General features: G+C 35.8%; 1 protein-coding gene across 1 annotated transcript in view; it reads right to left on the reverse strand.

Moving 5' to 3' along the window:
• The window catches only part of LOC306880643 (DNA polymerase zeta catalytic subunit-like), a 94,074-nt gene extending 81,123 nt beyond the window's left edge, over positions 1 to 12,951 (reverse strand). Inside the window, exon 1 of the mRNA XM_079434292.1 lies at positions 12,368 to 12,951. Coding sequence (XP_079290418.1) covers positions 12,368 to 12,506 — 139 coding nt within the window. The 5' untranslated portion in view covers positions 12,507 to 12,951. The remainder of the gene's footprint in view (positions 1 to 12,367) is intronic.
• Between the last annotated feature and the right edge of the window lie 10,501 nt (positions 12,952 to 23,452).

Raw genomic sequence — 23,452 nt, forward strand, 5'->3', positions numbered from 1 at the left:
CAGAAAAGCGAAGCTACAATCGCAAACCTCTCAGCAGCACGAAAGACAGGGACAGACAGAAGCAATCGATCAGCAATCGATTGCTGTTCAGGGCTGTCCAAACTCTGTCCTGGAGGGCCAGGGTCCTGCAGAGTTTAGCTCCAACCCTAATTAAACACACCAGAAGCAGTTAATCAAGTTCTTACTAGGCATACTAGAAACTTCCATGCAGGAGGCAAGTTGGAGCTAAACTCTGCAGGACACCGGAAAAAACAGAGGTGACCAAAAACTTTTGCATGTAATAACCTAGATCACCGTCTAATACTTTGGCTGCTCTGTAAATTCTGTCACCCGCTAGGAACCTAGGTGTACTTTTTGATGGCAATCTTCGAAAAACATGTTTCTAGCATTTGTAAAACTGCATTTTTCCATCTTAAAAATATATCTAAATTACGACCTATGCTCTCAATGTCCAATGCAGAAACATTAATTAATGCGTTCATGAACTTGAGGCTAGATTATTGTAATGCTTTATTGGGTGGTTGCTCTGCACGTTTAATAAACAAACTACAGCTGGTTCAAAATGCAGCAGCTAGAGTTCTTACTAGAACCAAGAAGTATGACCACATTAGCCCGGTTCTGTCAACACTGCACTGGTTCCCTATTAAACATCGTATACATTTTAAGATCTTGCCAATTACCTATAAAGCCCTGAATGGTTTGGCACCTCAGTATTTGAGTGAGCTCTTATCGCATTATAGTCCTTCACGTCCACTGCAATCTCAAAACTCTGGCCATTTGATAATACCTAGAATATCAAAATCAACTGCGGGCAGGAGATCGTTTTCCTATTTAGCGCCCAAACTCTGGAACAATCTACCTAACACTGTTCGGGAAGCAGACACACTCTGTCAGTTTACATCTAGATGAAAGACCCATCTCTTTAACCTGGCTTACACAATACACAATCACATTTCTATAATTAAAATTTGTTAAATGATTGTTAGATTGTTATTTGTTACATCGGTAGAAGAATGGCATCTACGCTAAGATTAGTCTGTTTTTTCTTATTCCGAGGTCACCGCAGCCACCCAGATCAAAGACTGCATCCAGATCAGATGGTGGATCAGCACCTAGAGATGACCTCTACAGCCCTGAACGTCAGCAGAGATCAGGACAACTAGATGAGCCCGAGACCGATCCCCAGTGAAGACCCTGTCTCCTAGACGGCCATCGGGACAAGACCACAGGAACCAGATGAGTCCTATGCACAATCTGACTCTGCTTTAGCCTAGATTTAAACTGCTGATTTTGTCTGGCCAGGTGAGAATGACACCATTTCCCCGTCTAAATACTGTAAAGCTGATATAAAGTCACCCAGCTTTATATCAAGCTGATGTAAAGCTGCTTTGACAATTTGTATTATTAAAAGCGCTTTACAAATAATAGCGACTTGACTTTTTAAATTATCACCTTAATTTTATTAATGAAAATTACAAGACCCATGATTCATTTTTTACAGTGTAGGCTACTTTTTTACTATGGTAATGAGGTGCTGTACTTTTGATTATGTATAAAAGATGAGGCTGTTACAGTTTTCACAATGGTACTGTCAAATGTACATCTGCATCCCAACTCAAGCTCCTGTTCTAATGTGCATTTCTAAGAGACAAAACTTGTAATATTACATGTTCAGTGCTACCAAATCAGGTGCTGGTGCCACTGTTCTCGAATGTTAGTCTGGATCCCTGATAATATAAATTGTACTGTAAAATGCTACTGTAATTTGAAATTGTGTCTGTTTAATTGTAAATGAAATGTATAGCTTTAGTAAACCATTTTTTCCTTTTAGTCCTAGTATAACATTATTATACCATGCATAATAACCTTTTTTTGTTTAAAGGAGAAGCCAAGCCAATGTATAGTTGACATTTGAGGCTCAATCCTATAGAAAAGCAATAAGTTCAGGAAGTGTTTTTTCAGCCTATTTTATTTATTTATTTATTTATTTATATGGCATAAATCTGTTCAAAATAATAATTTAATAAATCGCAATTACAATCTCAAGGGAATAATCGACAATTATGATTTTTGTCATAATCGTAAAGCCCATGTACCTTCAGGGCCAGGGCACTGAAGCCAACCAGGGCATTGAAAATGGGTCGTGGATGGGTATTCCAGCATGACAATGACCCAAAACACATGGCCAAGGCAACAAAGGTGAGGCTCAAGAAGAAGCACATTAAGGTCCTGGAGTGGCCGGTCTCCAGACCTTAATCCCATTGAAAATCTGTGGAGGGAGCTGAAAATTCGAGTTGCCAAACATCAGCCTCGAAAGATCTGCAAAGAGGAGTGGGACAAAATCCCTCCTGAGATGTGTGTAAACCTGGTGGCCAACTACAAGAAACGTCTGTAATTGCCAACAAGGGTTTTGTCACCAAGTTTTTTTTTTGTTTCAAGTCATGTTTTGCGAAGGGGTCAAATATTTAACAGTTTGAAATCTGATTGATTGATTGCTTCTGTGGACAGGTTGTCTTTTATATCGGTAAGGAGCTGAGATTAGGAGAACTCTATTAAAGTGAGTGCTCCTTATCTCAACTTGTTACCTGTATAAAAGACAACCTGTCCACAGAAGCAACCTGGGATTGATTGCTGATTGATAGGGGATCAAATAATTATTTGACTCATTAAAATGTAAATAAAGTTATAACTTTTTTGAAATACGTTTTTCTGGATTTTTTGTTATTCTGTCTCTCACTGTTAAAATAAACCTACCATTAAAATTATAGACTGATAATGTCTTTGTCAGTGGGCAAACATACAAAATCAAAATCAAATAATTTTTTTCCCCACTGTATATGGTCTTTTTATAAAATACATTTTATACATATTATACATTTAACTACATAATCCTTCAAGCACTTTAATTTTCCCCCCTTAACTCTTACTGCACAAAAAGTGCTTCAATAACATTGAATGTTATAGGGACTGATTATTACAAATGCAGATCCCACTGTGTTCTGGTTAGATAATTATGCATTTATTTTTTGCTAAGATTTGCATATGGTGGTGTGTTCTTAAAGGGGGCATAACACACAGTTTCACCCAATCTCATTTTAATCTTGAGTACCTATAGAGTAGTAGTGCATCCTTCATATCTCCAAAAAGTCTTTAGTTTTATCATATTTATAAAAGAAAGATGCAGCTTTACGATTCTCTCCGAAAAAAGCCGAGCACCTGAGGCGCACCATAGGCGGCGCTAAAGAGTGACGAGCACTTGAGCGCCGATCACCAACAAAACACAGACATTTGATGCCGTTTCACTTACCATCTGCAGTTCTGAATCGTGACCGGGATCTTTTATAGCTGGGACTGCTCCATCTTTCAGTATCAAACGATGTGCAAATCCAGTGTTGAACTTTATCAAATGTTCAAACAACACACTTGAGAAACTCCATTGCTGCACCGAAAAAACAAACCGCATCCACTGTTTACGTAACGCTGGGTTCTTCAGGAAGCTGAACAAGGTTATCTTTCATTCACAAACAAAAACACACTTTAGAGACATTCTTCTCGAGCGAGTTCTGCAGTGCTGCCGAATGAAGCGCGTTGATGGGCCGCGCGCACTTGCTCTCGCTCTGGTCGATGCATGCACGGGCGCGTTCTTCCCGGAGAAATGCCATATATAAGGAGTTCCACCCTCATTTACGTCAAGAGCCATGATCGAAAAAAAAACTCTCCGAAACTTGTACGAACCCGGAAGTAAGATTTTTGGCACAGAAATACTCCGTTATACTTCCAAATTGTTTTTTGAAACTTTGTCCATGCTTAGCATGAGAATCCAACTCTTTAACAGTGTAAACAACTCTGAATGCATGAAACAGCATTGTACCCCCCCCCCCCCTTTAATGACAGCTTTCCTAAAAACATATCCTATTCCTAAAATAAGAAATATCCCAATAAAGCCTTGCTTACAGTATCGCAATGCATCATAACATATCGTATTGCAACTCTTGTATCGTGATACGTATCGTATCGCCAGATTCTTGCCAATACACAGCCCTAGTAATTAATAACAGAGCTTTCGTTTTTTGAGTGAACTAAGCCTTTAAGATATCCCTATTTATGTACTGGTTTACACACCTAAATCCAAACAAGCTTAACCCCCCATGTGATGTAGGATTGTCAAAAGTACCGACCGCAAAACCATTCGGTACTGAAATTAAAAAATTTCCATTTCCTGCAAACATTTGAACGCTGTTGAGTGGATTCTTATGGCTCGTTTCCACTGAGCGGTACAGTTCGGTACAGAACGGCAATTATGTCCGTTTCCATTGTCAGAAGTTGTTAATGGCACCAAAATAGTACCGTACCATTTTTTGGTACGCTTCCCTGTACCTAGCACAGCAAAGGGTACCAAAATGGTGGAGCTCAACTCACTGCAGATGTTGATTGGTTTACCAGAATCGTCACTTGTGCTTGATACAAGGGCATAAAGCTTCTCCTTCACTTGTTCCGCTCTGCTGTGTTCTGCTTATTATCAGTGTACAAACTTTACTTACCTTACTTTTTACTTTTAGTCATTTAGCAGACGCTTTTGTCCAAAGCGACTTACAAATAAGAAAAAGTAACTAAAACTAAAAAGTTACAACTCTATAAATACTATATACCTAGGGCTGGGTATCGAGTTCGATACTTTTTAGGCACCGACCGAATTGCCTCGATACCACCGAGTATCGAAAAACGTCTTGTCGTTAGGTACCAAATTTCGATACCTAAGGGGTTAATCTCATCACCGTCAGTGAGCCAATAATCCTGCAGCACTAGGTGTGTTTGACTAGAAGCAGCGCAGCGCTGATAGATCAGTGTTTGACCTCCGCGAGAGCGTTTCGAACGCGTACAGAGCAGTCCGCTCTTTATATTTATATCGTTTGTTTACTACACACAGACTGAAGCTCGCGTGACGCTTGCGGTGATTTCAGCATCTGCCGCCTAACTAATTGAGGACATAAACACATGAACAACATCTCCAGAACTGCTGTGAGAGTCAATTCATGAGCATTTTACCGTTTGATTCGAGTAAAACTAACGTCATATCATATACACACAGAACTGTAAAGGTATTCCCGAAAACCCGTCAAAATAAAAGTTTGGTTTCACTTGGAAGACACTGCGGCAGAAATATATTAATATTGTTCTGCAGACAGTACATACTGCTACTACTAGGCTACTATTAAAATTATTAATTTTATTATTATTTTTTTTTTTTTTTGAAATTATCACACAACAGTTATTCCATTTTTTTTATTTTAATAGTAAACCCCCTTTGTTTGCCAAAATAAATAAACTTTGATTTTCAATAATTTAAAGAAATTAAATTAATGTTTTATGTCTTCATTTGAAAACCAGATACAGAACACAGAATTTCTGAGGAAAAATAAAACATTTCATAAGGCTATTTTAAGAATAAATTTAAATAAACTAAGTTGTTTTTATGCATTCAAATAATTAGACATACTACACCAGAATTTAATAACAATAAAACATATGGTGAAAGAAAATAAAACACCCACTTATGAAAGTGGATGAAGATTTTTCTGGATGAAGAAAGTCTTTAACAACCTAGAAATGATGATGTGTTTTAAAATGAACACGCACTAATGTAAACGTAGCCTAACAGATGTGTAAACTGAAAACAATTTGAACTTTATTAAAATTATTTATTTATTTATTGTGTTAGATATATTTTGTTCCTTTGTGCAGTGGCTCAGGAGATGAGGCTTTGAGTCTGTATAAATATCAACATAAAAAAATATTTTTTTGAGATAATGTAATCTTATTAAAACTGATTTCATAAAACTGGTATCGAAAAAAGTATCGTTCAGGAACCGGTATCGAACTCAAGGTATCGGTATCGATATCGAAAATTTTTGAACGATACCCAGCTCTATATATACCTACATGTTTAAGAAAATAAAGAAATTAAATAAAATTGACACATGCATATAACATTTCAATAAACAAATAAATGGAAAAACTAAAATAAAAAGCGATACTTCTATCCCTTGCCGGTGTCCCTGCCCGGTGGAGTCGCACGGTAGAGTTGATGGTCTTTACACTCTTTACTTTTAGTCATTTAGCAGACGCTTTTGTCCAAAGCGACTTACAAATAAGAAAAAGTAACTAAAACTAAAAGTTACAACTCTATAAATACTATATACCTACATGTTTAAGAAAATAAAGAAATTAAATAAAATTGACACATGCATATAACATTTCAATAATAAACAAATAAATGGAAAAACTAAAATAAAAAGCGATACTTCTATCCCTGTCCCTGCCCGGTGGAGTCGCACGGTAGAGTTGATGGTCTTTACACTAGGAGGGCTTCACACGACGACTGCCGCGACCGCTGCCGCGGTATAATAACCTTTTTTATACCAATCCAACAAATCACCATTTCAATTCAGCTTTCAGCTTCACTTTCCTGTTAATCAACTAAAAACGGCCAAGCATGTGCACACAAAAAAAAAAAAAAAAAAAAAAGTGCATTTTATACTTTCATATTTTCACACAGACAATAACCATCTCTCAATATGTGTTCTTGTCTGTTCTTGTGGACTTGTGAAACATCATTGCCCAAAAACCAGCGTAATTTTCTAAATATTACTGTTATTCTGTCATGAAATGTAGTTAAGAGTTTTTCAGGCGAGAATGTAGATGTTTAAAACTCAAATCTGCGGTTTATTTATAAAGATATAGCGCCTATTTGAAAATTTGCTATGCCGATTTCAAAGCTCCAGGCGATCAGCGGGTGCTCCATGCTCATGTATCCACCTCGAGCAGCCTTTACACTCGGCTAGTCCTTCCGACATTTGCCGCTGGCTCTGATGTCTCTATGGTGATTAAACGAGAATCAATTCGTTTTGTGTATATTTAACAGGCATTCGTGTTCTCATGAATCTATTATTTGTTCCTGGTCATATCGTTTTGAGCACAAAGTTTAACTTTATATTTACCGTAGTAACTTGCAGCGCTGACTGTAGCAAACTTTTGACAGTGAATTGTTTGCTTTTGTCTTTATTTCCTCTTATACGTTGTACTTCTAATTTTATAAATGGCTATTATTGTTCATAAAAACTGACAAAAGTTCACCAAGCGCTTACACAGAAGCACAAAGGAGAGTTTGAAAGCCGTGTCTATCATCTATCTGCACATAGACGGATCCGCTAATAGACGAGACCTTCAATCTCTCCCGTGCGCTTTTGTGTAAGAGCTCGGTGAAGAGCATGATTTGCATATATATGTTCTTAGATAACCTTTCAAAGCCTTAACCTTTAAAAAAAAATAAGAAATATGCAAATCATAATACATATTCAGAAACATTCAAAAACACTGATTGATTAGGTTTCCGTTTACAGGCCCTGTAGTTTTCAAATACCACGGGGTCTGAATTGCAAGCCCTCAGTTACAGAAAATGCAACCAGTCAAACTCAAACAAAAGTGAGCCTCCACTTAAAGATGATGGCGAGGTTTAAAAAGTTCCGTTTCTTTGTTTGGTTCAGCCATTGCAGGCTTAATTTGAGTTTGTGAAAATAAAATGTATTCACTTCTGTGATTTGTTTTCCAGTAACTTTTTCTTTTCTTCTTTTTACAGCAAATTGCATTATTCAGTGATGGAATATTCATTGTGTATTTTCCATAAATACAGGTATAACTGAAATGTTCTACAATTTGATTGAAGTAGTTCTGTCACAACATTTCACTGATATTTATTGCAATTTATTATAATTATGTATTATAATTATTTTGGTCTAAAATGTATATATGTTGTTGCACTTCTCCGGGAATGTATTGTAACATGCATAAGATATAGTTCTTTAAAGATTTCTAGATTTGAAATTGTGCGTATGCAGTTAATTTTTATTTAATGATTTTTGCACTTTTTAAATCTATTTTGAATGCTAAAGAAACTAATAGTTGCTCATGTAGTGTACTGGAAATGCAATTTTGAGATCATATAAACTTATGTATTACAAGATAACATGGGTTAAAATTATAACTTTTGTGGCAGGGCTAGTGAAAATGTTGTCAGGGCCAAAAAAAAAAATTTTAAATAATAATAATCCTACAAAATCCACATTGGTTCTACAAATAGCACACTGATATAAAAGTAGACCGTGTGTGACCTGTCAGGGGTTGCAGCTGGCAGTCTGATTTTGGTTGCCTGCAGCTGACAGTCCAATACTCTGACAAGGTCAGTCACATACTACTAATATATGGCAGATTTCATGTTTTGTGCTTCATCCATCCATTTACAGCTAGGGCTGGACAGCATTGACCCACAAAAAAATTTAAATTAAATTAAAATTAAATAATCTTTGTATTTTAGCCTAAATGAATACAACACATTTTCCACAATTTTATATTTGGACTTAAAAAAAGGAAAAAAAAATAATAATAATAATAATTCACATCCTGCCAATATTTCCTTACAATGTGCACATTTAAGGCTATTAAAAAAATAAAAATAAAAGATTGTAGCAATATAGGCTATGCTTTATATTAACTGCAAAAAATATATATATTTTTCCTACAATGATTTCAACAAAATGTATCAGAATTGTGCTATTCACTCTGTCTGTTTGGCACGCAACTGTGCAAGTTCACTGAAGTCTGTGACGTTTAGCCGAGATTTGCTTGCAAGCAGAGTCTTGTCCACTCCTGACAGCAAAATGGACATGCATGACTTTGTAACATTTACAGACGGAGAATATACCAGTAAAATGGACAGAGGAAAACACCACATCTCAAACGCATTAAACAGCAGAAATATCTGTGAGCACACGTGTCTGTCACAGCACCTGGCAGGGCAAGCCACAAAACTATGGACTTATTCATTTACAGAATTGAGGTTATAGGGAGGTTTTCCGTGACTAGTTAAGAGTTAGTTATAATATTTAAATAAATGTTATATATATATATATATATATATATATATATATATATATATATATATATATATATATATATATATATATATATATATAAATAGATATTATAATATAAATGTTCGGCTGCTCTAAACCATTTTCTTTGTTGTCTCAATGCTTTGGCAATGCAAAATGTATTTTTGTCATGCCAATAAATCTATTTGAATTGAATTGACTAAAGTGGTCAAATGACCATGATCCTGACTGGTGGGTTACTACTGATTGCACTGGCCTCTCAGTCTAGCCAGCCACTGTTGAGTGAAGAGTTTGTCATATTCCCTAGCACTCTCGCTGCAAGGAAATATATTATTATTGTGCATCTATTTGTACTGCTTTATGCCTTTACATGCTTGAGGTTTTAGGGAGGTTAAAACCACAGTGAAAGTGGTCAAAAGCCCACGATGATGACTGTGGGTTACTGTCACTTACACTGGCTTAGTGCCGCCTTAAGGTCTCTGCACACTGAGTCCGAAATTTTCGCATGCGTTTTTCCGCATTCGCAATCTTAAAAATTCGTCACGCACAGAGACCTTGCACACTGAGTCCGATGCGTTTTAATTAATCCGTTTACTATTAAAACTATACAAAATGTCTTCAAGCAGTGAGGATGATTTTGTTGTCCTCTCTCTTTTTAAAAAAAGAAAAAGGAAATATTGGGTCCATCCAATCCTTAGATTGCGCAGAGAGGAAGGAGAGTTCCACCTCCTTATCAAAGAGCTGCGGGATTATCCCGAGAGATTCAAAGTTTATTTCAGGATGTCAGTGCCTCAGTTTGATACTTTGCTAGCGATACTGAATCCACATATTAAAAAGAAGACCACCAATTTCCGTGAACCAATTGATCCTGAACAGAGACTGTCTGAGGTATGGATACACACACACACCGAACTGCGGCATCGGAAAGGTGCGCGCCAGGCATAAAAAAAAATAGGCTACAGCAGTTCTTTATATTCTGTATCTTTGTATTCCGCAATTTGTTTGTCATATAAAGTGCTCTGTGCTGCAAGACGAAGTGTATTAATTTGTCTGACACTATTTTGGATTTTGGCTTTCGCTTGTACGGTGGCTCTGAATTGTCAAAACACCTTCTCAAAGCATCTCAAAATGCTTTATACGGATGTGAAAAACGCAAAAAAAAAAAATCGAACCCTATCCAAATTTTTTTTTGAAGGACGAAAATTTCGGAGGCAGTGTGCAAACGTGATTGACAAAACGTGAGGTCGTATTTATTTTTCAACGTGCGAAAATTTCGGACGAAAAATTCGGACTCAGTGTGCAATGGCCTTTATTCCTGAAACAAGTTTTTTAGATGTAACCAAGACCAGTGCATATGTAGAGTCACCAGCATAACAGCAGCAAACTTTACATATTATTAGTATAAAATGACAAGATATTAAATTTACTGCGATGTGTGGCTTTACTATGTACACAAGGCCCTGCCCCTTTATACACATCTCCTTTGCTCAGCGCAAGTGGCCGTAACCCACCAGTTGATGTTAATTTGACTGCATTATTTGATTTAAAGTTTCCTTAAAAAATTATCATGTAGAAAAATCTAAATGCATAAAATAAAAATTATATGAACAGATGCACAATAATAAGGTACTTCCTTACAGCAAGAGTGATAGGCAACATGTTAAAGTTAGAGCTCAATAGCGTTTGGCTGGACAGAAAAGCCAGTGCAGGAAGCAGCAATCCCACAGTCAGGAACGCAGTCTGTTGTAATAGCAATAAAACTCCTTAACTTTGATCATGTAAAAGATTAGAATTATATAGAAAGATGCACAATAATAAACGCTATGCAATGGTTACAGCACGAGTGGTATAAGATCAATTCAATTATAAGTCGCTTTGGATAAAAGCTGAAATGAATAAATGTAAATAACACGCATTAAACTCAACCAGCTAAAGACTGAACCACCACTGAACCCACTGCTTATCCGAGAAGTTAGGGAGTGGATTATTTGATTGCAGGATGAGCCAAATAATTATCCGTTTTTATAGATTTTCCATTTTAAATGGAAAAAGACTGCACATTTCATGTCTTGTAAAACGAATTTAAATTATTTTCAGAACACCAACACTTTTTTCAAAGCAGCTTTACAGAAAGTTTTACTATTATGCCTATAGTGACAATGCTGTAACAGCATTTTAGGGCGGAGCACGATGATACAAATGATCCTCTGGATTTAGATCTAGCTAGGTATAGTGTATTTATTATTTTAATCAAGCATATATCAGTTCTACAGTGCCTCCTGAACACCTGGACATTAAAATGTAATTAAGAGATTTAAATGTCAATTTTGTTTCCTGCAAGAATATGAAGTTCTTGTAAAGTAAGAAATGTAATGGACCATCCATTACATTTCTTACTTTTTGAGAACTTCATGTAGTATGATGCGAGTTCAACATTTGAATTAGCAGTAATTTAAACAAGGAGAGGGAGAGAGAGAGAGAGAGAGAATTTAATTTCACTTTATAAATGTATTTTCACTAATATCACCAATCCGGAATAATGACACCCACACCGTCCTCCCTCCCTGTTTTTTACCATCTTTCTACCTGCAACCTTAAGTCACAACGAAGCCAGCTATATAAAAGTTATACTATTATGTTATACTATATTAATAATACAACAGCATTTTAGGGCGGTACACAATGACAAATTATACTCTGGATTTAGATCTAGCTAGGTATAGTATATTTATTTTGTCAAACATATCAGTGCTACAGTGCCTCCCGAACACCTGGGCATTCAAAATGTAATTAAGAGATTTAATTTGTCAACTTTGTTCCCTGCATATGAAGTTCTCAAAAAGTAAGAAATGTAACAGGTTGTCAAAGTGTGATATGAGTTCAACATTTTTCAAATTGAATTAGCAGTCATTTAAACAATGAGAGAGGGAGAGAGAGAGAGAGCCTTTTTTCGACTGAGTTTTACTAATATCATCACCCCAGAACAATGACCCCCGCCCCCTCCCTCTGTTCTTTACAGTCTTTCTCCCTGCAATCTAAAGCCACAACGAAAAAGCCAGCCAGTGTTACAATCACATGATTATGAAATCAGACACATAAATAATGGCACAGATGTGATTTGTTGCTTTCCTTATGTGGTTTTGGGTTTTGTGCTAATACAACATAGGAATGGCCAAGCAGAAAGGGCATAGGGTATTCGGTCGGAGTAAACACGTCCACATGGCGGTCAGACGTGTTGACAACATGGCGCATGGAGCAAAACCACCCAAACACCAAAAATATGTGTTCCTTACTCCTAATCACATGCACAAAACAACAGACCCAGAAACTGCAAAAAGACAAAGTTATTACCGTGGACCCGAATGTCAACAGTTAGGTGATGTTTCACGCTATATAGACACAAATGAATGCATGCGTACCTGCTGGTGTGGCCCCAAAGATCCGTACCACGGGCACTTTCTTGACATCGCTCTCTCTGAACTCAGAATAACAGACGTCCAGCTCTCTGATCGGATTGCTCATGTAATAATCCGCCGTGACAATCCGCACTGAAAACATGTTCTGTTCGGTTCTGCAGGGCAAGCATGAGATGATTTATGATGCAAATAATAATAAAAGCACAGGCAGCAGTCAGTCCTAGCTTTCCCTTAAAAGTGCACCGATGTTTTGTGTTTCTGCAGAGAACTGCTTGGACCGTGGCGGCTTTAAGCAGAGCGTGATTTGCAGAAATATGGATCGCGATAATCATTCGATAATGCCATGCTGCAAGTGATTCCAAAAATCACATCCATAATTCCTACCCAAACGGTTCAAATACAAAACGCATTTCATTTTAAAAGAAAAATCTAATGTACACTCTCTCTACTGGAATACGATCTAGACACTAATCATTCCCATCCCTCCCATATCCACGTAGAGTGCACTGCAGCATTCCTTGCACCCAGCCGCTAGGTCAGCTAGTTCACTTCACTTCTGCTGAAAAAGGAAGCTCCACGCTGTCTCTGTTCTTATTGGTCCGCACTAAAGACAAGACGCCTTCGGATTGGTTTATTTAGAAGACAAGCGCGCTGATTGGCACATGTAAGGCGGAAATAACAGAGAGATTACAATACAATAAAAGCCTCAGATTATAGATACATGTATTCATAAAGTGGTTGAACCATTGGGTTGAACAGACAGAGATGACAAAAAATATAATTTAAATAAACGAGGGACCGCGCGAGTTTTTATTTAACTTCTTTCTTAAATTTCAGACGCAGCCTATATAATTAACTTATTGAAAAGAGTATATTGTGCAATGATTAGACATATGATTGATTATGGCAGCATAATATATAGTTCGGCATCAGTATCTATGTTAAAGAAAGTAAGTGGCATTCAATCTCAAGCACAAAGCATAGGAAGTGGGGCATTTAGAACATCGCCAGTTTCAGCGATGCAGGTGGAAATGGCAGAGTTGCCTTTAGACCTCCGAAGACTTAAGTTAAAGATGACATACTAGTGTTCTGTAAGGGGCATGTAGAAACCCATCCAGTCAAAGATGTATTACAAACATGTTGGGAATATGAGTATGTAAATTATAATAGCTTTGGATGGAATGTCGATGCAGATGCTAAGACAGGAATTAATTATATAAAAATAAGTTCAACGATAGCAAGACCAATAATACCCCCTTGGCTGTTCCAAATGCCAATGGTAGCTCTCCAGTTGCATTTTGAAATAAATGAAAAGGAAAGGTGTATGCCAAAAAAATAGTAGTGGATCAATATTTGAAACAAAACTATTTCAATAGTATTCAAATATATACTGATGGGTCGAAAAATCCTGATTCTAGGTATACAGCAGCAGCCATATATATATACCCTATTTTAAATATAGCACTGTTAAAAGGTTATCTAACGATGTATCCGTATTCACAACAGAAATTATGGCAATTCTAATGGCTATGCAATGGGTGGAAGAAATGAATCCTATAAGTGTAGTTGTTTGTTCAGATGCATTCTCAGTATTAAACAGTTTTAATAGTGGGAAATCAGCAGCTAGACAGGATATACTCTATGACATTTTACAAAATGTATATAGAGTAAATCAAACAGGAGTAAGAGTAGAGTTTCTATGGATACCTGCCCATGTAGGTGTAGAAGGGAATGAGGAGGTGGATAAGCTGGCTAAGTCAGCATTGAGAAAAGAAGAGATTGACATAGAAATTCCTTTAAGTAAAACAGAAGTAAAAGGTATTATTAAAACTGCAGTTGGAAGTATGTCGTAAAATGTATGGAATAAAGAGTCAAAAGGGAGGCACCTATTTAGCATTCAACAGAAAGTGGGGATTGAAAGAAAGGTATATGGAAACCGAAGAGAAGATACTGTTATAACCAGGATCCGTATAGGACACTCTAACCTTAATTATTCATTGTATACAATAGGAAAAAGTGAGTCAGATTGCTGCAATTACTGTGGAATAACAGAAACAGTTGAACATGTCCTCTTACATTGTGAGGCATATAATAGTCAAAGAAAGCAGTTTGTTGAAAAATGAAGAGATATGGAAATTAGTGACTTTTCTGTTAAGAATATATTTCAAAATGCACAGAAACAGTTAAGGGTTTATGATTTTCTTCTAAAATATTTGAGAGATACTGATTTGATTAGAAGAATTTAGTTTGTTTGTTTTTATTTATTTATTTGTTTGTTTTTATATAAATAGTATATAATATTTTCGTTCATGGGGACCTCACACTCCACCCCAGTAGGTGCACCTTAAGCTGGTTTGCCAACCGCCATTAAACATAAAAGAAGAAGAAGAAGAAGAAGTGTTATGTCAGAGCACAAACCAAGCCATGAAGTCCAAGGAATTGTCTGTAGACCTCCGAGACAGGATTATATCGAGGCACATTTCTGGGGAAGGGTACAGAACACTTTCTACAGCATTGAAGGTTCACAGAAGCATGTAGTCTCTGTTACCCTTAATGGAAGAAGTTTGAAACAGCCTGGACTCTTCCTAGAGCTGGCCTCCTGGCCAAACTGAGCGATTGATGGAGAAGGGCCTTGGTTAGACTGGTGACCAAGAACCTAATCATCCTCCACCTCCATGATCATACGTGGAGATAGGAGAAACCTACAGAAGGACAAACATCACTGCAACACTCCACCGATCTGGGCTTTGACAATGTAACAAGACTCAATCCTTTCCGCAGTGAAGACACATGAAAACACACTTGGCATTTGCAAAAAAAGCACCTAAAGAACCCTCAGACTACCTCAGGCAAGATTTTCTGGTCTGATCAACCTCAATTTCAAGCATCATGTTTGAAGGAAACCAGCTCTGCTCATCACCTGCAAAGTACCATCCCAAAAGTAAAGTGTGCTGTAAACAGCCTCATGCTGTGGGGCTGTTTTTCAGCGACAGGGACTGAGGGACTTGTCTGAGTAGAAAAAAAGCTCAGTACATCAAAATATTGAGATAGCATTAATGAATTGATTGAGACCAGTGGTGGAAAGAGTACTGAAAATATATACTCAAGTAAAAGTACCATTACCTTCCAAAAAATGTAGTTTGAGTAGAGTAAAAGTACTTGTCCAAAAAACTACTTGAGTAAGAGTAAAAGAGTAGCCTATTTAAAAATACTCATGAGTATTGAGTAGTGACTACTGAGCTGTGGATTCTACCTCGTCATAATAAATGCTGTACACTGCAATTTATACATGTGTGACCCTGGAGCACAAAACCAGTCTTAAGTCGCTGAGGTATATTTGTAGCAATAGCCAAAAATACATTGTATAGGTCAAAAATTTTGATTCTTCTTTTATGCCAAAAATCATTAGGCCATTAAGTAAAGATCATGTTCCATGAAGATATTTTGTAAATTTCCTACTGTAAATATATCAAAACTTCATTTTTGATTAGTAATATGCATTGCTAAGAACTTAATTTGAACAACTTTAAAGATTTTCTCAATATTTAGATTTTTTTGCACCCTCAGATTCCAGATTTTCAAATAGTTGTATCTCGGCCAAATATTGTCCTATCCTAACAAACCATACATTAATGGAAAGCTTATTTATTCCGCTTTGTATAGATGATGTATAGATCTCAGTTTTGAAAAATTGACACTTATGGTTTTGTGGTCCAGAGTCACCTTTAAAAAACGGCAGCGGCTATTTGCACTAAGTGTAAATAGCGATAGACGCCATTTACACTAAGTGCAAATAGCAATAGATGCTATTTACACCAAGTGCAAATAGCATATTTTTTTAGTGACAGATGCTATTTACACTAAGTGCAAATAGCGATGGATTCTATTTACACTAAGTGCAAATAGCAATAGATGCTATTTACACTCAGTGTAAATAGCAATTAGATGCTATTTACACCAAGTGCAAATAGCATATTTTTTTAGTGACAGATGCTATTTACACTAAGTGCAAATAGCCATGGATTCTATTTACACTAAGTGCAAATAGCAATAGATGCTATTTACACCAAGTGAAAATAGCAGTATTTTTTAACGATATGCTATTTACACTAAGTGCAAATAGCTATAGATTCTATTTACACTGTTAAAATAGCAAGATTTTCTGCTATTTATACTACTTATTGCAAATAGTGGCAATTATCTGCACCTCAGTATTGTAGTACATTATTTCAAATTAATTCAAATTTATTAAATGGATGCCACCTTATTGGGACAATAAAGCCCTCCCTACACCTACCCTAACCCTACCCAATACTTTATTTTCAACTTTTTGATTATTTCCTTAATTTGTATTGAAAATAAATGCCTTTCTGATGCGATATGAGATTTGAAAAGGGAGAAAAAAAATGTTTGGCAAAACGTGGGATCGAACTCTGGTCGATCGCGTCAAAAAGCATGCGCCTTTCCATCTACGCCACTGAAACAGATGTTAAACTCGCTTCTTTTTTTAATGTTGACTAACCTAATCAGACGTTAGTGGGCGGAGTTAGTGTAAATAGCCTTTGCCAACAAGATGGGCTATTTGCACTTAGTGTAAATAGACACTCCGTTAAAGAACGTTGTACATTCTGGAATTCACATTATCTTGTTTGTCATAAAGAATGAAGAATATCTATAATCCAGCAGTTTTGATTGATTTTGACTGCCAACTCTTTAAAACACATCAAAACAGCACGGAAACAGTATTCAGTTGAAGAAAAGATGAAAGTTATTCTCAATACAATTATCCCCATTTAAATCATAAAGTTTGAAAAATAGATTTAAAATCATGTGTAAAGCCACTGAGAGCATGCGGTTGTTGCACATAAAATATTATTGTTTAGAACAGTGCAAATACAAACACCATTAGAAACTCATAGTTCAGCATCACACATGGGTTCAAATGAGAGCCCATTTCTCTCCAAAACGGTGCCAGTTTTGGCGGATTGAATAAAATGGATTAAAAAAAAAGAAATAAAAATTAAGCAACTGAAGAGACAGCAAGGCCATTGATGCTGAAAAGATTCTTTCTCAATGAGAGAAAGTTGGTTTATGCAATTTTAAGAGTAAAGCTTAAGTACATGAAATATGTTTCTTTCTCATGACATGTACTGTTTTTTGCAATGCAGAATGCAGATTTTCATGTGTTAGACCTTTTTGCCAGAGCAAATCATGTTAGAGCTTCAATGAACAGAATCATTAGTTTAGACGTTCTAAGAACATTAATGCAGTGTTTAGTGCAAATAAGCAATTAAAAACAAATCAAGGTCACAGATGCTGAAAAGCTTCTTTCTCAGTAGGAGAAAGTTGGTTTATGCAATTTTAAGAGTTAAGCTTAAGTACATGAAAGATGTTTCTTTCTCATGAAATGTAATGTTGTTTGCAATAAGGAATGCAGTTTTTCATGTGTTAGACCTTTTTGCCAGAGCAAGTCATATTAGAGCTTCAATGAACAGAATCACTAGTTTAGACCTTCTAAGAACACTATTGCTGTATTTAGTGCAACTAAGCAGAGGAAGAGACAGTAAGGCCACAGATGTGAAAAGATTCTTTCTCAGTGAGAGAAAGTTGTTTTATGCAATTTTAAGAGTAAAGCTTAAGTACATGAAAGATGTTTCTTTCTCATGAAATGTAATGTTGTTTGCAATAAGGAATGCAGATTTTCATGTGTTAGACCTTTTTGCCTGATGTTAGAGCTTCAATGAACAGAATCACTAGTTTAGACCTTCTAAGCAAACTAATTCATTGTTTAATGCAACTTATCAAATGAAGAGAAAGTAAGGCTTCAGATGCTGAAAAGCTAGTTTCTCAGTGAGAGAAAGTTGGTTTATGCAATTTTAAGAGTAAAGCTAAAGTACATGAAAGATGTTTCTTTCTCATGAAATGTAATGTTATTTACAATACAGAATACAGATTTTCATGTTTTGTAGCTTTTTTGCACAAGAAGTCATGTTAGAGCTTCAATGAACAGAATCACTAGATTAGAGCTTCTAAAAACACTAATGCTGTGTTTAGTGCAACTAACAAAATGAAGAGAAGGCAAGGCTTCAGATGCTGAAAAGATTCTTTCTCAGTGAGAGGAAGTTGGTTTATGCAATTTTAAGAGTAAAGCTTAAGTAGATGAAAGATGTTTTTTGTCTTGAAATGTAATGTTTTTTGCAATGCAGAGGTAGATTTTCATGTGTTAGACCTTTTTTCCAGAGCAAGTCATGTTAGAGATTCATTGAACAGATTCACTAGTTTAGAGCTTCTAAGAACACTAATGCTGTAATTGGTGCAACTAAGCAAAGGAAGAGACAGCAAAGCAACTGATGCTGAAAAGATTCTCAGTGAGAGAAAGTTGGTTTATGCAATTTTAAGAATAAAGCTTAAGTACATTAAATATGTTTCTTTCTTGTAATATGTACTGTTATTTGCAATGCAGAATGCAGATTTTCATGTGTTAGACCTTTTTGCCAGATCAAGTCATGTTAGAGCTTCATTGAACAAAATAAATAGTTTAGAGCTTCTAAGATGAGAAATACTGCGTTTAGTGCAACTAAGCAAATGAAAAAACAGCAAGGCCACTGATGCTGAAAAGCTTCTTTCTCAGTGAGAGAAAGTTGGTTTATGCCATTTTAAGAGTTAAGCTTAAGTACATGAAAGATGTTTCTTTCTCATGAAATGTAATGTTGTTTGCAAAAGGAATGCAGATTTTCATGTGTTAGACATTTTCCCAGAGCAAGTCATGTTCGAGCTTCAATGAACAGAATCACTAGTTTAGACCTTCTAAGCAAACTAATGCATTGTTTAATGCAACTTATCAATTGAAGAGAAAGTAAGGCTTCATATGCTGAAAAGCTAGTTTCTCAGTGAGAGAAAGTTGGTTTATGCAATTTTAAGAGTAAAGCTTAAGTACATGAAAGGTGTTTCTTTCTAATGAAATGTAATGTTATTTGCAACGCAGAATACAGATTTTCATGTTTTGTAGCTTTTTTGCACAAGAAGTCATGTTAGAGTTTCAATGAACAGCATCACTAGATTAAAGCTTCTAAAAACACTAATGCTGTGTTTAGTGCAACTAAGAAAATGAAGAGAAGGCAAGGCTTCAGCTGCTGAAAAGATTCTTTCTCAGTGAGAGGAATTTGGTTTATGCAATTTTAAGAGTTAAGCTTAAGTACATGAAAGATGTTACTTTCTCATGAAATGTAATGTTGTTTGCAATAAGGAATGCAGATTTTCATGTGTTAGACCTTTTTGCCAGAGCAAGTCATGTTAGAGCTTCAATGAACACTAATGCTGTAATTAGTGCAACTAAGCAAATGAAGAGACAGCAAAGCAATTGATGCTGAAAAGATTCTTTCTCAGTGAGAGAAAGTTGGTTTATGCAATTTTAAGAGTAAAGCTTAAGTACATGAAATATGTTTCTTATGATATGTACAGTTATTTGCAATGCAGAATGCAGATTTTCATGTGTTAGACCTTTTTGCCAGAGCAAGTCATGTTAGAGCTTCATTGAACAAAATAAATAGTTTAGAGCTTCTAAGATGAGAAATACTGCGTTTAGTGCAACTAAGCAAATGAAAAGACAGCAAGGCCACTGATGATGAAAAGCTTATTTCTCAGTGAGAGAAAGTTGGTTTATGCAATTTTAAGAGTTAAGCTTAAGTACATGAAAGAGGTTTCTTTCTCATGAAATGTAATGTTGTTTGCAATAAGGAATGCAGATTTTCATGTGTTAGACCTTTTTGCCAGAGCAAGTCATGTTAGAGCTTCAATGAACAGAATCACTAGATTAGACCTTCTAAGAAAACTAATGCAGTTTTTAGTGCAACTTATCAAATGAAGAGACAGCAAAGCAACTGATGCTGAAAATATTCTTTCTCAGTGAGAGAAAGTTGGTTTATGCAATTTTAAGAGTAAAGCTTAAGTACATGAAATATGTTTCTTATGATATGTACTGTTATTTGCAATGCAGAATGCAGATGTTCATGTTAGACCTTTTTGCCAGAGCAGGTCATGTTAGAGCTTCACTGAACAAAATAAATAGTTTAGACCTTCTAAGATGAGAAATACTGCGTTTAGTGCAACTAAGCAAATAAAGAGAAATCAAGGCCACAGATGCTGAAAAGATTCTTTCTCAGTGAGAGAAAATTGGTTTATGCAATTTTAAGATTAAAGCTTAAGTATATGAAAGATGTTTCTTTGTCATGAAATGTAATGTTATTTCCATGCAGCAGACAGCTATTAAAGTTTTGGAGCTTTTTTGCTGAGCAAGACACGGTAGAGCTTTACTGTACCGAGTTTAGAGCTCCTCAGAACAGAAATACTGCGTTTAGGGAAACTATGCAAATAAAGAGAAATCAAGGCCCAGATGCTGAAAAGCTCCTTTCTCAGTGAGAGAAAGTTGGTTTATAAAATTTTAAGAGTTAAGGTTAAGTACATGAAAGATGTTTCTTTGTCTTGAAATGTAATGTTTTTTGCAATGCAAAAGGTAGATTTTCATGTGTTAGACCTTTTTTCCAGAGCAAGTCATGTTAGAGCTTCATTGAACAGAATCACTAGATTAGAGCTTCTGAACACTAATGCTGTATTTAGTGCAATTAAGCAACTGAAGAGACAGCAAGGCCATTGATGCTGAAAAGATTCTTTCTCAGTGAGAGGAATTTGGTTTATGCAATTTTAAGAGTTAAGCTTAAGTACATGAAAGATGTTACTTTCTCATGAAATGTAATGTTGTTTGCAATAAGGAATGCAGATTTTCATGTGTTAGACCTTTTTGCCAGAGCAAGTCATGTTAGAGCTTAAATGAACAGAATCACTAGTTTAGACCTTCTAAAAACCCTAATGCTGTGTTTAGTGCAACTAAGAAAATGAAGAGAAGGCAAGGCTTCAGATGCTGAAAAGATTCTTTCTCAGTGAGAGGAATTTGGTTTATGCAATTTTAAGAGTAAAGCTTAAGTACATGAAAGATGTTTTTTGTCTTGAAATGTAATGTTTTTTGCAATGCAGAGGTAGATTTTCATGTGTTAGACCTTTTTTCCAGAGCAAGTCATGTTAGAGAATCATTGAACAGATTCACTAGTTTAGAGCTTCTAAGAACACTAATGCTGTAAATAGTGCAACTAAGCAAATGAAGAGACAGCAAAGCAACTGATGCTGAAAAGATTCTTTCTCAGTGAGAGAAAGTTGGTTTATGCAATTTTAAGAGTAAAGCTTAAGTACGTGAAATATGTTTCTTATGATATGTACTGTTATTTGCAATGCAGAATTCAGATTTTCATGTGTTAGACCTTTTTGCCAGAGCAAGTCATGTTAGAGCTTCATTGAACAAAATAAATAGTTTAGAACTTCTAAGATGAGAAATACTGCGTTTAGTGCAACTAAGCAAATGAAAAGACAGCAAGGCCACTGATGCTGAAAAGCTTCTTTCTCAGTGAGAGAAAGTTGGTTTATGCAATTTTAAGAGTTAAGCTTAAGTACATGAAAGAGGTTTCTTTCTCATGAAATGTAATGTTGTTTGCAATAAGGAATGCAGATTTTCATGTGTTAGACCTTTTTGCCAGAGCAAGTCATGTTAGAGCTTCAATGAACAGAATCACTAGTTTAGACCTTCTAAGAACACTAATGCTGTATTTAGTGCAACTAAGCAGATGAAGAGACAGTAAGGCCACAGATGCTGAAAAGATTCTTTCTCAGTGAGACAAAGTTGGTTTATGCAATTTTAAGAGTAAAGCTTAAGTACATGAAATATGTTTCTTTCTCATGACATGTACTTTTTTTTGCAATGCAGAATGCAGATTTTCATGTGTTAGACCTTTTTGCCAGAGCAAATCATGTTAGAGCTTCAAAGAACAGAATCTCTAGTTTAGACCTTCAAAGCAAACTAATGCATTGTTTAGTGCAAATAAGCAATTAAAAACAAATCAAGGTCACAGATGCTGAAAAGCTTCTTTCTCAGTGAGAGAAATTTGGTTTATGCAATTTTATGAGTAAAGCTTGAGTACATGAAATATGTTTCTTTCTTGTAATATGTACTGTTATTTGCAATGCAGAATGCAGATTTTCATGTGGTAGACCTTTTTGCCAGAGCAAGTCATGTTAGAGCTTCAATGAACAGAATCACTAGTTTAGACCTTCTAAGAAAACTAATGCAGTGTTTAGTGCAACTTATCAAATGAAGAGAAAGCAAGTCTTCAGATGCTGAAAAGCTAGTTTCTCAGGGAGAGAAAGTTGGTGTATGCATTTTAAGAGTTAAGCTTAAGAATATGAAAGATGTTTCTTTGTCTTGAAATGTAATGTTTTTTGCAATGCAGAAGGTAGATTGTCATGTGTTAGACTTTTTTTCCAGAGCAAGTCATGTTAGAGCTTCAATGAACAGAATCACTAGTTTAGACCTGCAAAGCAAACTAATGCATTGTTTAGTGCAAAAAAGCAATTAAAAACAAATCAAGGTCACAGATGCTGAAAAGCTTCTTTCTCAGTGAGAGAAATTTGGTTTATGCAATTTTAAGAGTAAAGCTTAAGTACATGAAAGACGTTACTTTCTCATGAAATGTAATGTTGTTTGCAATAAGGAATGCAGATTTTCATGTGTTAGACCTTTTTACCAGAGCAAGTCATGTTAGAGCTTCAATGAACAGAATCACTAGATTAGAGCTTCTAAGAACACTAATGCTGTAATTAGTGCAACTAAGCAAATGAAGAGACAGTAAGGCAACAGATGCTGAAAAGATTCTTTCTCAGTGAGACAAAGTTGGTTTATGCAATTTTAAGAGTAAAGCTTAAGTACATGAAATATGTTTCTTTCTCATGACATGTACTGTTTTTTGCAATGCAGAATGTAGATTTTCATGTGTTAGACCTTTTTGCCAGAGCAAATCATGTTAGAGCTTCAAAGAACAGAATCTCTAGTTTAGACCTTCAAAGCAAACTAATGCATTGTTTAGTGCAAATAAGCAATTAAAAACAAATCAAGGTCACAGATGCTGAAAAGCTTCTTTCTCAGTGAGAGAAATTTGGTTTATGCAATTTTAAGAGTAAAGCTTGAGTACATGAAAGACGTTACTT

Source organism: Barbus barbus (assembly GCF_936440315.1).
Source record: "Barbus barbus genome assembly, chromosome: 14".
Lineage (NCBI taxonomy): Eukaryota > Metazoa > Chordata > Actinopteri > Cypriniformes > Cyprinidae > Barbus > Barbus barbus.